The 14,930-nt window shown below is 45.9% G+C and overlaps 1 protein-coding gene across 3 annotated transcripts in view; it reads right to left on the reverse strand.

Annotated features, from left to right (window-relative positions):
• Positions 1 to 3,354: 3,354 nt before the first annotated feature.
• The window catches only part of LOC144675042 (CREB3 regulatory factor-like), a 51,196-nt gene continuing 39,620 nt past the window's right edge, over positions 3,355 to 14,930 (reverse strand). For all 3 annotated transcript variants that reach the window (XR_013574737.1, XM_078536105.1, XM_078536106.1), the window contains one exon: positions 3,355 to 3,532. Coding sequence is in view for 2 of the 3 variants with exons in the window: in XM_078536105.1 (XP_078392231.1) it covers positions 3,444 to 3,532 (89 nt within the window). In the remaining variant the exon portion in view is untranslated. The remainder of the gene's footprint in view (positions 3,533 to 14,930) is intronic.

Raw genomic sequence — 14,930 nt, forward strand, 5'->3', positions numbered from 1 at the left:
TCCACAATTCTTGTCTAGTGTGACAGGTGGGTAGGCATTTGTTTTGATGGGGCATTTTCATTCCTACCAATGCACTTCCCTCCCCTCAATCCAACCTGAATTTTACTAGAAATGCAGCCAGCTGCCATCTTTCTTTCCTCCCTGACTGCAGGAGCTGAGGGGAAGGGGAAACAGAATGAATTATGGACACGGCCCAGTCTTCGAGCGCCACTAGTTCTTTTTGAGTTGAACTAACCCGTGGTCCCCAATGACGTAAGCAGAGTACCCAAAGTCTGCTTTGTAAATTTGTCAATCCTCCCATTTAGTTCTGTGCTTCACATGAGGCAGAGACATTAATAATTAAGGCTGCTAAGGCTTTCAATGAGTTGTTATCAGTGGTGAACCAAACACAAGTACTTAAGCGATGATCCCACCGGACACTTTATCCTGTCACAATGGGGACTTGTTAAGGACTATGCTTCCTGTTCCACTAGAGGACAACTTCACCAAGTATCTCACTGACCATCTGAGGTTTGGGCACTACAATAGGCCTATTATTGGGCCTGTTTAAGAAGACCAGATCTGAGTTGCTCACAAATAATTATTCCCCATCAGAGTTCCATTTCAAATAACTTATAAAGCTAATGGTATTGCACACAATTCAATGAACTTTGATGCATTTCATAAGCCCCACCTAAAAGAGGAGAAGGGGAGAAGGCATGAGAATGGGGTTGAGAAACTTATTAGCCATGATTGAATGGTGGAGCAGACTCGATGGGCTGAATGGCCTAATTTCTGCTCCTATGTCTCATGGTCTAAGAGGCACTCCCGCAGCTCAAGAAACAAGGAAACAAACGTAGTGCCCTCCCCATGGTGAATTTGGTGCTGAGGGGGGCATTTAATCAGGATGGGGGCCCTGCCACCTTCCTGCCTCCGGGGAAGGTGGGAGGAGGGTGAAGAGGAGAGGCAGGAGGAGGGGGGAAGAAGGGGAGGCGGGAGGAGAAGGGGAGAGGGGAGGAGGAAGGAGAAGGGGAGCAAGGGGGAGAAAGGGAGGAGGGAAAGGGGAGGAAGGGGGAGGGAAAGGGGGGGAGGGAAGGAGGGCGGAGGCTCTCGGGGCCTGATTGAGGGACCCAGCATTGGGAAGTGGGGGGGCCCAGGCCTGCCTTGATACTGATCCCCCCTCACTTCCTCCCCCTGCCATCAGTCACCTGTGGCCTGGGATCCAGCCTTGGGTGGGTGTCATACCAACAGCAGCCACCACCTCCCTGGTGGCACCTCTGTTCAAAAGAGCTGCCAGTCTCTGATTGGCTGGTAGCTTTTGGCAGGTGGAACTTCTGCCCCTGGGGTCCCTGATGCCAGGGAAGGCCTGCTGCTGTCCAGTTTAGTGCCTGAGTAATTAGTAACTCTCAGACTTAATTTGGCAGGCCTTTCCTAAAGAGATGACATGGGGCTCTTGTCATCTCTCCAGCCAGTGGGCAAGACCCCCATCGTCTCCATTAAATACTGCCCAAGAACCAGACCTGTAGCTATGTTAAGGCCATCACAACAGACAAGGCCACTGTATCTGGACACGGTCAGTACTTTCAGACAACTACCCTCCCCTCAAACCCCAGCCAGCCAAGGGCGCACGTTTCCCACTCATTGGGGCCTTTACACAAATTCAGCCAGAAAACAAAGCATCAGGAATGATGACTTTAAAAGCAACTGCACCCCACTCAAAATTTGCCTTCCCCAGTCTTCTTCCATCCCTCTAGCTCAGGGTATCGACTCTCTGCTAGTGGACTTCGTATCCATGGGTACAAGCTGCCCGCTCTGGGGCCAAGTTCACTCTTCAATAATAACAATTCAGGGTGCAGGACCAGTGTGTGAATGGGTTATGTCCCCAAGGGAGGGAGGGAGGGAATGGGTGGGGTGCAGAAAAGACAGTAGATCTAGCAGTGGCTAGGCTAGGCCTTTTTTCCCTCTCCTTAGGCCTGAGGAATGGAGAGCCAGTTATGGATGTTGCTTCTTCCCCAGTTGCACAGTATCAGCTATAGGAGCATGGGACCAGTTCCAAAGCACCAGACGACGCATAAATAGCACTAGGCCTTTGAAAACAGGGCTTTAACATAGGGGTAGATCACCCATAATGTGGGACACTCATTCCACCTCAAGGTGAGTCAGCTTCTGTATTTTTTTTTGAAACAAAGAGCAATACACACAAAATAAAAACAAATATTCTGTGGCCGAGAAGAATTTTGTCTCAAAATGCACATTCATCACTGTCCTCAAGTACATCTCGCCTTTATTCCCATCTTCACCATCTCTTGCTCATTGGGCTACGCTAACTGTCAGTAGCTAAACTTTATTTGGACATTCTCCCCCTAATCCCAACCCCCCCCAAAAAAAAATAAAGTCTATCACCCAACACCTGTAAAAGTGATTTTTTTCCCCTCGATTCTGTCTGTAAAGTTAAAGTGCTCATTATTATAAAATATTAAACGACAGGAACTACAGGGGTGGGGGGTCACACAATTCCCAATTCACAGTATTCATTCAACGAAGTCTGGTTGAGTTGTAATTTGGAGGTTCGATTCCATCCATGATAAGTTCACTGGTCCTTTCTTGACCGAAAGGCACCGTCGTCACGGAAAGCGATATTCCTGTCCCTGTTGTCTCACCCGGTCCCCTCTCCTCCCTCCCCTCCTCCCTCTCTCCGGACCCTCCGTCGCTGGAGCTTTTCCTCCGGGAACACTCTTATCATCCCCCAACCCGCCCCATCCCTGCAATTCCAAGATAGCATTGTGGAGGGAGATTTAGAAAACACTACTCCTACTCTGAAAACAACAGTTCTCCTTAAATAAAAGGATGGTCAAAATGTGGAAAACGAGTCACAGGAGTTCAAAGAAAGCTGGCACATTTCGGAGAGTTTGCTTTCTGGCGTAACTAGGATAATTTCGAAGCAACAAAAGTCCCTTGTGTGCGTCACAGCAACAACTGTGCTACGTCTCTGTGCCAATGCAGCCTCTTTACTCAAACACTTGTCAAAAGACAGAGCGAAAAAAAAAAAATGAAAATAGCCATCTGCTATTCTTACCAAATCGACGGCATTTACTTGTGCCACTTAATGCCGTCACCATAAGCACCCCATAATCGTCCTGGGATCTTCCCTCCATAACACAGGTTGGCACATAGCAGTCTCCCAGGCATGCTAACTATTGAGGAGCATGGGGAGACCACAGCAGTGTGGGGTGTGGGGAAGTGGGTGAAGGCAGGGTCTCAGGACAGAAGGTCAAATTCAGAAACACGTTCCCCACCCCCGCCCCTCCCCGGCCAAACACCAAAAAAAAAATGCAGGCAGCAAGGGAATGGGTTGCTGCAGGAATAGTGCCTCTCTTTTCTTTTTTGTTTCTCCGCCTTCCCGCTGTTTAATAACATCCCGTCGTTAAGCAGAGGTTTCGGGTCGAGGACAACGTCCGCAATGGTCAGCTCAGTCCGCCAGCCGACTCTCCGGCCGACACCTTCTCGAGCACGTCATTCACAAACTCCGATGTCTGGCCCGCCACAGAGCGCCCTGCAACGCAAGAACACACAAATCAAACACGACATGAGCACGAGAGCAAATGTTTCGTAGGGATACAGAAACCTTTTATTTATTAAAAAAACAAACTCAGGAGAATCCTGGAGGCACTTGGCAGGTCAAGCAGCATCTGCAGGGAGAGAAGCAAGAGAGTGAAGGTCTGAAGGGGGCGGTGATTGTAATCGAGCCCTGCCTGTCAGGACACTGCCGGGTGGGTCCCCTGCTGGTTTTACTCTCTACTAAAGCCAGTGGACCAGAGAGTTAGGTTAAAATTCCTCCCCAAAACCTTTCAGATCAGTTGTCCTTTCATCAGAACCTTACTTTTAAAAAAAAATTCCATCATCTTTCATTTATCGGATTTCAAACTGAAATTGGATGGACACTTGCGGGAAATAAGCTTGCAGAGCTATAGGGACCAACGGGATTGCTCCACAGAGAGCTGGCATGGACTCAATGGACTCCTTCTGTGCTGTTATGACTCTGGTTCTTCTACTAGCAGAGAAAGATACAAGGAGATTCGAGGGAGGTGTTTAAAATTGTGAAGAGTTTAGACAGAGTAAATAAAGAGAAACTGTTTCCAATGGCTGAAGGGTCGCTAACCAGAGGGACACAGATTTAAGGTGATTGCGAAAGAACCAGAGGCCACACGAGGAAGAACATATTTAAGCGACAAGTGGTTAGGATTTGGAACGAGCTACTTGATGGACTGGCAGACACAGGCTCAACGGGAGCTTTCAAAATAGAACGGGATAAATACTTGAAAGGAGAACTAGGCCCGAATGTCATAAAAACCTGCAGCCATTATGGAAGAGCACCCCCCCGATCTTACCTAATTTGGCTCTATATGTGACTCCAGCCCCACACCAACACAACTGACTCTTACCTGCTCTCGAATGTAAATATGCAAGTGACTCAGTTGTATCAAACCACAACTCAAGTGGTTTAGTAAGGCAGCCTACAACCTTCTTGAGGCAACTAGGGATGGGCAGTAAATGCTGCTCTCTTCGTCCATGCCAATAATCCCAGAATTAAATTTTTAAAAAAATGTAGTTCATACCAGAATTACCCTAAACAATGACTGTCTGTGAGAAGGTATTGAAGATTCCAATACATTCAGTAGTTTTTAAAAATACCTTTCGGTTCACAGGATGTGTGATTGTCACTGGCAGGGCCAGCATTTATTGTCCATCCTTTATTGCTCCTGAGGTGGTGGTGGGTGAGTCACCTTCTAGAATACAACCAAGAGGCTTGCTAGGCCATTTCAGAGAGCAGCCAAAGAGTTGACCACATTACTGTGGGCCTGGAGTTACATGTAGGCCAGACCGGGTAGGAACGGCAGATTTCCTTCCCAAAAGGACATTAGTGAACCAGATCGGTTTTCACAACAATTCAGCAGTTTGATGATCACCATTACTGTTACTGGTTTTTGTTTATAGTCCAAATTGATTTAATTAATTGAATTTAAATTCCCCACAGCTGCTCTGGTGGGGCTTGTACTCATGCCCTCAGATTATCAGGCCAGGCCTCTTGGTCACTCATTCAGTGACACAACTACTAAGCGACTCTGTGCTCCAACTGCCAGCTGAGAGAAGTTGTTCCTCCTGAAATCCACAACAGGCTCCTAGCCCATTCCCTCACGCTAAGCAGCGCACATCGCAAACCATCAGGTGAGGACAACACTGGTCTTAGCCCCGATGCTCTACAAGGCTCAAATGATCGCCTGATGTTAGCTCCTCGGTGCTGGGACATGGTGGTGGCGGCCTAGAGCAGTCACCGAGTCAGCATTTGCATACTCAGTGCAGGACTGTTAGGTTAATTCAAGGCAGCTAAACAATGATTAGCGTTTGGCACTGATCACTCCAACAGTAGATTCTCCACTGAAAAATTATACTGACAGAACCCTTGCAGCTCAGAAAAGAAAAAGGATTGTCCCCCCACCTTTGCAAAGGACCACTTTTAATTTCAACACTAAGAATAATTACAAGGCTGCTTTGATACACTATACTTTCTATTACAAATATTAATACTTAAGGCCAACACCCCCCTCTTCGCAAGGGGAATGAGAAAGATCATTTCTCTTTTGCCGGAGGAAATCAGACGGTTAAAGTTCTAATGCAGAGATTACAACTAATCATCTGGCCTGTCTTGTGCCCCGGCCAACTCATCAGCACCAGAAGCAGCTCAGAGATATGTCTGCTGGCCCAATCTGCCAATCAGATACCAGAACCCTCGACTGCAAAATCTGCTGCAGCATACAGCAAGGCAAGACCAGACCCAGCACAGAGCATGCGAGGCCCTTAATTGCTCTCCTTCCCGTTCGGTACAAATCAGCCACTGGTGCCTTTGATTTCTGAGATTTCTTCAGTTCAAAGCCATTGCACATTTTCCTTATCTGGTTCCAAGCCATTGGGCTGTGAAATTCCCCAGCAACTGATCAAAATACAGCCTCAAAGTTCAGTCCTGCGAAGGCTGGAATATCTGTGAGGAAAATAAACCTTAACGAAATATTCAATCTCAAGATGTATTGCCCCAGCCCTTGATGTTCTGTGAAGGTGGTGGTGGTGGGCCGTCTTCTTGAACCACTGCAGCCCGTGAGGTACTCTTTCTCGCGGTTTGATACAACTGTGTGGCTTGCGAAGCCATTTCACAGGGCAGGCAGTTCACATTTAAGCAAAAATGATTTCCTTGGTTTCTGAACCATTTGGATTTTTAAATGACAATCCGGCAGGTTCATGGTCAAAAAAAAGTCTTCCATTTCTATAGCGCCTTTCACAACCTCAGGATGTCCCAGAGTGCTTTACAGTCAACGAACTGCTTCTGGAGTGCGGTCAGCGCTGTAATGCAATCAACCAATTTTGTACACAGCAACCTCCCACAGACAGTAGTGAGATAATGGCCAGATAACCTGTATTTATTTTTTAAAAATTGATGTTTATTGAGGGATAAATATTGACTAGGATACCAGGGAGAACTCTCCTTCTTCGGAATAGTGACCACAGGATCTTTTACATTTACCTGAGAGTGCAGGGGGAGCCTCAGCTTAATGTCTCATTGAGAGATAGCATCTCCAACTGTGCTGCATTCCCTCAGTACTGTACTGGAGTGTCAGCCAAGATTTTGTGCTCAGGTCTCTGGGGATTGAACACACAACGTTCTGATTCGGAGGCAAGAGTGTTTATACACTGAACCACGGCTGTCAACGTTATCAGCTTTTCATTTTCAGGGTTTTAAAACCAAATTCTAATTTTCAAACTACAATGGTGGGATCTGCACTCATATTCTCTGATGAGGAGTCCAGATCTCTGGATCACTAGTCCAGTCACATAACCATTACACGACCATACCCTGTGAATAACTCACATTTATTTTGTATTTTGTGTCTGAAGACAATATGCCTGATAGAGAACAACCTGTAGTTATAAAGTAAGTTTGACAGGACAATGCACCTCCCAAATAAATGGGAGGAAATTAAGCACAGGACGAGGCAGGGAGAGTTGAGGAGGGATGACTAGAAGCTTTGTTGGGATGGATTTAGAAAAGGCTTTTCAGAAGGAGAGCGCTAGACGGACAGAGGGGTTTAGAGAGGGAGCTCCAAACAGCAGGACCGAGGCTGCTGACCACTCCGCAACCAATAGTGGGTGAAGGGTGGGGAAACCTGGAGCCAGGAAACCACCAGAGAATTTAGAGTTGGGAGAGATTAAAGCCCTCCATCCTAATCACTGTAAAATCGAGGAATCGTTTTGAACTTTAATAGGTTGTGCGGAATGAGGCACCAGCATAGATATGTAAGAGATCAGGGAAGATGGGTGAGGGAAAAACATAGATTTGAAGAAATTGGTACAGTATGCTGGTGTAGTTATGATGTACTGATGGCACAGTAATCCATCTAGAGAACAGGAATTCAACTCCCACAGTGGCAATTTGAGAATTTGAATTCAGTTTTTTAAAAAAATCTGGAAATAAAATGTTGATCGCAGTAAAAAAAAGTGATTATGAAGATGTTGGGATTGTTGTTAAAAAAAAAAACCAGCTGGTTGCCTGTGTCTTTCAGGGGATGAACAACATGGCTCACTCTAAACTAGCCAGTGAACTGGCTCACCAGGCTGTCAGCCAGCAGCTCAAGTTGAAGGCCGCCGCTTTCTCAGGGCAAGTAAGGCTGGGTGACAATTACTGCCCTTCCCAATGACGCTCACATCCCTCGCATGAACACAAAAACTCCACTGCAATGCCAAGGATGTGCTGCACTGTTGAGATGCTGCCAAACACTTGGTAGACAATGCTAACTGCAATAATCCTACACACCCCCTTCCATTTAACACGGGGATGCCCTCTGACGGCCAAGTGCGGATCAGGAGCATTTTATCACCTTCCCACACCTCGTCCTCGTCCTCCTCCCTCTCCCCCAAGTTGAGTGTCCTTTGTCCAGAGCCCCTGTCCCTTTGAAATGATTGGAACAGCTCCAGAATACTGGAGGGAAGGAGAAACAAACAAACAAACTGGCATTTATATCACGTTGTCAGGCAATTTCCACTTTATGGCCAATGAGTTACTTCTGATGCTCAGACACTTATGCAGACAAATGCGGTTATAGGTCCCACAAACAACAAACGAAAGGAGCGCTTAACGTTTTCCATGGTGTTGGCATAAGGGAGAAACATTGGCCAGGACTCAGGTACAACTCCCCTATTCTTCTTCAAAATAGCACCATGGGATCTTTTACATCATCACGAATACTTTAATCACAGAAATGGTTCATCTTCAAGGACTAAGAACATTCTGGAATAATGTGTGTTTTAAAAGACACTGTCCCTTAAAGGGTTAATACAGGACTCTGCTATTCCTGGAAAAAACATCCTTTTACAAGAAAAGGTAATTAAGCAGTTTTAAAGAAGCTGGAAACCTCTTGACCCCGATGGACTGTGTACTAAAGAGGTCACATGGTAGTTTATGGCTCTGAAAAAAAACTATGCCTGGAAAAAGTTGCTTTTGGTTTTTGCTTTGAGAAGAGAAAGGACCAACTGCTTGTGAAAAGAAGACAGCAGCCTTTTTGCAGCCCAAAGCCAAGTCCACAGCCGGAAGTGAATACAAGTTGCTCCTAAGTTGCTACATGCTGGAATAGAGTACCTGAAAGTGGTCCTCGAACCCATCAAAAAAGAGTGCAAGAGTCATCAATTGTTTCACAGGTCAGTGCTGAGACCCTAACTGTATAATCCGGACACCATTTCAAGGGTTTCAGGATCATTCCTTTTCCCTTAAACCACTGACTTTTAACCTTTGGCCTCTGTTGTTATTTTTTGTGTGTGTGTGTGTGTGTGTGTGTGTGTGTGTGAGAGAGTGTGTGTGTGTGTGTGTGTGTGTGTGTGAGTGTGTGTGAGTGTGTGTGTGTGAGTGTGAGTGTGTGTGTGTGTGTGTGAGTGTGTGTGTGTGTGTGTGAGTGTGTGTGTGTGAGAGTGTGTGTGTGTGTGTGTGAGTGTGTGTGAGTGTGTGTGAGTGTGTGTGTGTGTGTGTGAGTGTGAGTGTGTGTGTGTGTGTGTGAGTGTGTGTGTGAGAGTGTGTGTGTGTGTGTGTGTGTGAGTGTGTGTGTGTGTGAGTGTGTGTGTGTGTGTGTGAGTGAGTGTGAGTGTGTGAGTGAGTGAGTGTGAGTGTGTGTGTGAGTGAGAGTGAGACACACACACACACACCAGGTATCTCGAATGAGTAATTAGTATACTTTCACATTCCATACTGTATGATAATAAGCTTTGCCCTTCTATTCGACAAGACTGGTTTTATAATAAACTAATAAGTTTGTTGTTTACTGAAAGGAGCCTGGTTAAAGTCTCATTATTCTGGGTAACAGTAACGAAGGTCAATGATTGACCATTTTGGTGAGTGAATCAAACTTATAAACTAATGTTCCGTAGTGGTATTGTCACTGGACTGGTAATCCGGGGACTTAGGGTAATGCTCTGGGGACCCGGGCTCGAATCCCACCACGGCAGATTGGGCAATTTGAATTCAATAAAAAAAAATGGAATTAAATGTCTAATGATGACCATCATCGATTATTGTAAAAACCCATCTGGTTTATTAATGTCCTTTAGAGTAGAAAATGTGCTGTACTCACCTGGTCTGACCTACATGTGACTCCAGATCCACAGTAATGTGGTTGACTCTTAAATGCCCTCAGTGCCCACTATAAGGTCAATAAAAAGGGATTAAACCGGATGGACTGCCCGGCATCGACCTAGGCAATGGAAACGACAACGAATCCAGCCCGGTCGACCCTGGGGGCTAGTGCCAAAATTGGGAGAGCTGCTTCACAGACTGGTCAAGCAACAGCCTGACATAGTCATCCTCACAGATAATGTCCAAGACAGCACCATCACCATCCCTGGGTATGTCCTGTCCCACTGGCAGGACAGACCCAGCAGAGGGGGAGGCACAGTGGTATATAGTCGGGAGGGAGTTGCCCTCAAAATCGGCTCCAGCCCCCATGAAGTTTCATGGCATCAGGTCAAACGTGGGCAAGGAAACCTCCTGCTGATTACCCTGTACCGCCCTCCCTCAGCTGATGAATCAGTGCTCCTCCATGTTGAATACTGCTTGGAGGAAGCACTGAGGGTGCCAGAATGTACTCTGGGTGGGGGACTTCAATGTCCATCACAAAGAGTGGCTCAACAGCACCACTACTGACCAAACTGGCAGAGTCCTAATGACATAGCTGCTAGACTGGGTCAGCGGCAGGTGGTGAGGGAACCAAGAGAGAAAAACATACCTCACCAACATGCCTGCCTGTCACAGATGCGTCTGTCCATGACAGTATTGGTAGGAGTGACCACCGCACGGTCCTTGTGGAGATGAAGTCCCATCTTCACATTGAGGATACCCTCCATCGTGTTATGTAGCACTATCACCTTGCTAAGTGGGATAGATTTTGAACAGATCTAGCAACTCAAGACTGGGCATCCATGAGGCACTGTGGGCCATCAGCAGCAGTAGAATTGTACACAACCACAATCTGTAACCTCATGGCTTGACATATCCCCCACTCTACCATTACCATCAAGCCAGAGGATCAACCCTGGTTCAATGAAGAGTGCAGGAGGGCATGCCAGGAGCAGCACCAGGCATACCTAAAAATGAGGTGTCAACCTGGTGAAGCTATAACACAGGACTATTTGTGTGCCAAACAGCATCAACAGCAAGCGATAGACAGAACTAAGCGATCCCACAACCAACGGATAGATCTAAGCTCTGCAGTCCTGCCACATCCAGTCGTGAATGGTGGTGGACAATTAAACAACTATCTGGAGCAGGAGGCTACATAAATATCCCCTTCCTCAATGATGGAGGAGCCCAGCAGCTCAGGGTAAAAGATAAAGCTGAAGCATTTGCGAGAATCTTCAGCCAGAAGTGCCAAGGGGATGATCCATCTCAGCCTTCTTCGGAGGTCCCCAGCATCACAGATGCTAGTCTTCAGCCAATTCAATGCACTCCACATGATATCAAGAAATGGCTGAAGGCACTGGATACTGCAAAGGCTATTGGTCCTGACAATATTCCAGCAATAGTACTGAAGACTTGTGCTCCAGAACATACCTCCCCCTAGCCAAGCTCTTCCAGTACAGCTACAACACTGGCCTCTACCCAGCCATGTTCTGTACACAAAATGCAGGGCAAATCCAACCTGGCCAAGTCTACTCTCCATCATCAGTAAAGTAATGGAAGGGGTCATCAACAGTGCTATCAAGCGGCACTTGCTTAGCAATAACCTGCTTATTGATGCTCAGTTTGGGTTCTGTCAGGGTCACTCATCTTCTGACCTCATTACAGCCTTGAGTCAAACATGGACAAAAGAGCTGACCTTAAGAAGTGAGATAAGAATGACTGCCCTTGACATCAAGGCAGCAGTTGGCCGAGTGCAGCCCTGGCAAAACTGGAGTCAATGGGAATCAAGGGGAAAACTCACTGCTGGCTGGGCTCATACAGAGCACAAAGGAAGATGGTTGTGGTTGTTGGAGGTCAATCATCTCAGTTCCAGGACATCACTGCAGAAGTTCCTCAGGATAGTGTCCTCGTCCCAACCATCTTCAGCTGCTTCATCAATGACCTTCCTTTCATCACAAAGTTAGAAGTGGGGGTGTTCGCTGTTGATTGCACAATGTTCAGCACCATTTGCGACTCCTCAGATACTGAAGCAAATGCAGCAAGATCTGGGCAATATCCAGGTTTGGGCTGACAAGTGGCAAGTAATATTCACGCCACACAAGTGCCAGGCAATGACCATTTCCAACAAGGGAGAATTTAGCCATTGCCCCATGACATTCAATGGCATTACCATCACTATATCCCCCACTATCAACATCCTGGGGTTACCATTGACCAGAAACTGAACTGGACTAGCCATATAAATACTGTGGCTACAAGAGCAGGTCAGAGGCTAGGAATCCTGCTGCAAGTAACTCAGCTCCTGACTCCCCAAAGCCAGTACACCATCTACAAGGCACAAGTCAAGAATGTGATGGAATACTCTCTGCTTGCCTGGACAAGTATAGCTCCAACAACATTCAAGAAGCTTGACACCATCCAGGACAAAACAGTCTGCTTGATTGGCACCCTTTCCACAAACATTCACTCCACCATCGACAAACAGTGGCAGCAGTGTGTACCATTTACAAGATGCACTGCAGGAATTCACCAAGGCTCCTTAGGCTGCACCTTCCAAACCCACAACCGCTTCCGCCTAGAAGGACAAGGGCAACAGACATGGGAACACCACCACCTGGAAGTTCCCCTCCAACCCACTCATCATCCTGACTTGGAAATATATAACCATTCCTTCACTGTCACTGGGTCAAAATCCTGGAACACCCTCCCTAAAAGCACTGTGGGTGTAACTATACCACAGGGACTTCAATGGTTGAAGAAGGCAGCTCATCACCACCTTCTCAAGGGCAATTAGGGACGGGCAACAAATTCTGGCCCAGCCAGAGACGCCCACATCCCGTAAATGAATAATAAAAAAAAATCCAGCCGAGCAGCCATCAATTTAATGCTTCATTCCGAAAATGGCACTCCAAATAATGCAGTACTCCCGTCAATGCAGAAAATGGCATCTCAGACATTGCAGCACTCCCTCAGTGCAGAAGCTAACCTGAATTCTGACTTTTCATTAGTCAAACAATGAAAACTTATTTTAATGAAGTTTACACACATGTATATGTAATTTTACATGATATTAAAGATAGAGCGATGAAAGAGTAACTATTAACTAACTGTATTAAAATTCTGCTTTAGTTGTGTCGGTATCACAGACTGATATCCTTATTCCACCAACAGTTACATGAGTACCGCTAGCTAAACCAGGCATGACCTGCTGAGATGGTAGTCCTGATAATGAAAACTTTTAAATGGAGATAATCTAAAGATGGCTCTTGAAGATTTCAAATGATGGGGCTGTGATTATTTCTTTTGGTAGCTTGTTCCATTGTGGGGATTGTCTTTGGGAAGAAACATTGTTGATACACAGCCTTGGAAACAATTGGTCTGTAGTTTGTGTGGATGGCTACCTGGCGTTTTGTCATTGCCGGAGGGCACCAGGTACTTGTTTCTGTCAATTCCTGCCAGGCCATTCCATATTTTACAGAACACGGTCAGCCTATTTTATTCCCTCCTTTGCTGTAGTGATTCCCATCCCGAATCTTTGATCCAGGGTGTGACACTGGTGTATTCCCCATGCGGATTCATGCAGCACATCTTGCGGTCGCTTCAAACCTATTTATATCTCTCGCCATTTAAGGGTCTCACACGCACAACTTGCAAACTCCTGGATTGGATGAACAAATGTTTGACAAGCTATAACTCTGATCTTTTTTTTGCAGTGCCAAAGATTCCTCCTTAGAAATTCAAGGACCCTGGATGTTATCTGCTGAATATGGAATCCCCCATTGAAGATCGTTTTTAAGATGAACATTCAGGTATGACTGTTGGAGAATTTGATTACAGAATTTAAAGCTATCTGTTGGTTGATCCGTTTTGTTGGTGATGTACATGACAGTATTTTTTGGCATTGAATGCCATCTCCCATTGGTCCTGCAATTCCAGAAGGTCATCTGGCAGTGAATTGGTGCAATCTTGCACTTTCCCTGATGCACAAACCATACAGTCATCTGCAAGTAGTTGCACCCCGCTTTTTAAGTTGTTGGGTAGGTCGTTTATATACGTGAAGAAGAGTAAAGGTCCCAACACAGTTCCCCTATGTACTCCGGACAGGACATCTCTAGGAGAGGGTGATTCCCCATCACACTGTCTTCTGTTGGTAAGGAAGTGCCGGATCCAATTTAATAACGTCCCCCTGATCCATAGTAGTGAAGTTTAAGCAAGAGCTTTTCATGAGGCACTTCATCAAAGGTTTTTGAGGAATTTAGTACTGCATGAGTTTAATCTCTTTCGATACTTGAAGCTAAGTATCAACAGTCTGTAAGAGCTATGTTTTGGATGATCTTTTCGACTGAGAACCACGCTGACTACCAGGATATTGTGAGCTTCAAAGTGCTTCAAGACATGAGAACAAACAATATGTTTGAGCAATTTGCAAATGACGCTGCTAAGACATACTGGTCTACAGCTTTTTGGCTGACTTTTACCCTCTTTTTTTTTGGGAATATGTCACAGATGTTTGCTTGTCTCACTGGTCTGGCAAGTAGCTGGTGCTGACTGATTCTGAAAGAGACTGCCTCCAATATTGGGGCCAGTTTGTCAGCTGCTAACTTTAAAATCCAGGGAAGGATTTCATCTGGACCTAGAGCTTTATTTGGATTATTTCTTGCAATAATTTCAAAACACCCTCTTTACTGGTTTAGTATTTCTGGTAAGTGGTCACTGTCTAAGCTGGGGATGCATGTTAAATCTCCTCTGGTAAATACACTAGAAAATTGATCACTTAATGCATCTGCTTTACCTTTAGGATCACATATTGTCTACTTTGATATCTGGAAAGCCCACTTCTTCCTTTTTGGTTTTCTTAATGAATGACCTGAAGCTCTTAGGATTCTTCTTAATAGAGGTGGTAAGATGCTCAGAGACATAATCTTCCCATGCTTTGTGGAGAGCTTTCCTTACATTCCTCCAGCAGGTTTTGAAATCCTTGTGATCCTCCTCATCCCACACTTGTTTGCAGTTCTTTCTCTGGTTGTGATCCTGGCCAAGTCCCCTCTACATGTGCTCGGCCAATTCACGTCCCATTTTTGAAAACACTTGTGCGGCTTACGCGAAGGATAAGCAACAGTAGAGACCTGTTGGGCCAAAGAGCCTGTTTCTGTGCCGTAGAAACAGCACATCATTCTACATAATGGAGCTTTTTTACTAATCTTCCCCACAAATGTTTTTCGAGTGGGAATGAACAATGGAA

The sequence above is a fragment of the Cetorhinus maximus genome, unplaced genomic scaffold, assembly GCF_964194155.1.
Source record: "Cetorhinus maximus unplaced genomic scaffold, sCetMax3.hap1.1 HAP1_SCAFFOLD_899, whole genome shotgun sequence".
NCBI lineage: Eukaryota > Metazoa > Chordata > Chondrichthyes > Lamniformes > Cetorhinidae > Cetorhinus > Cetorhinus maximus.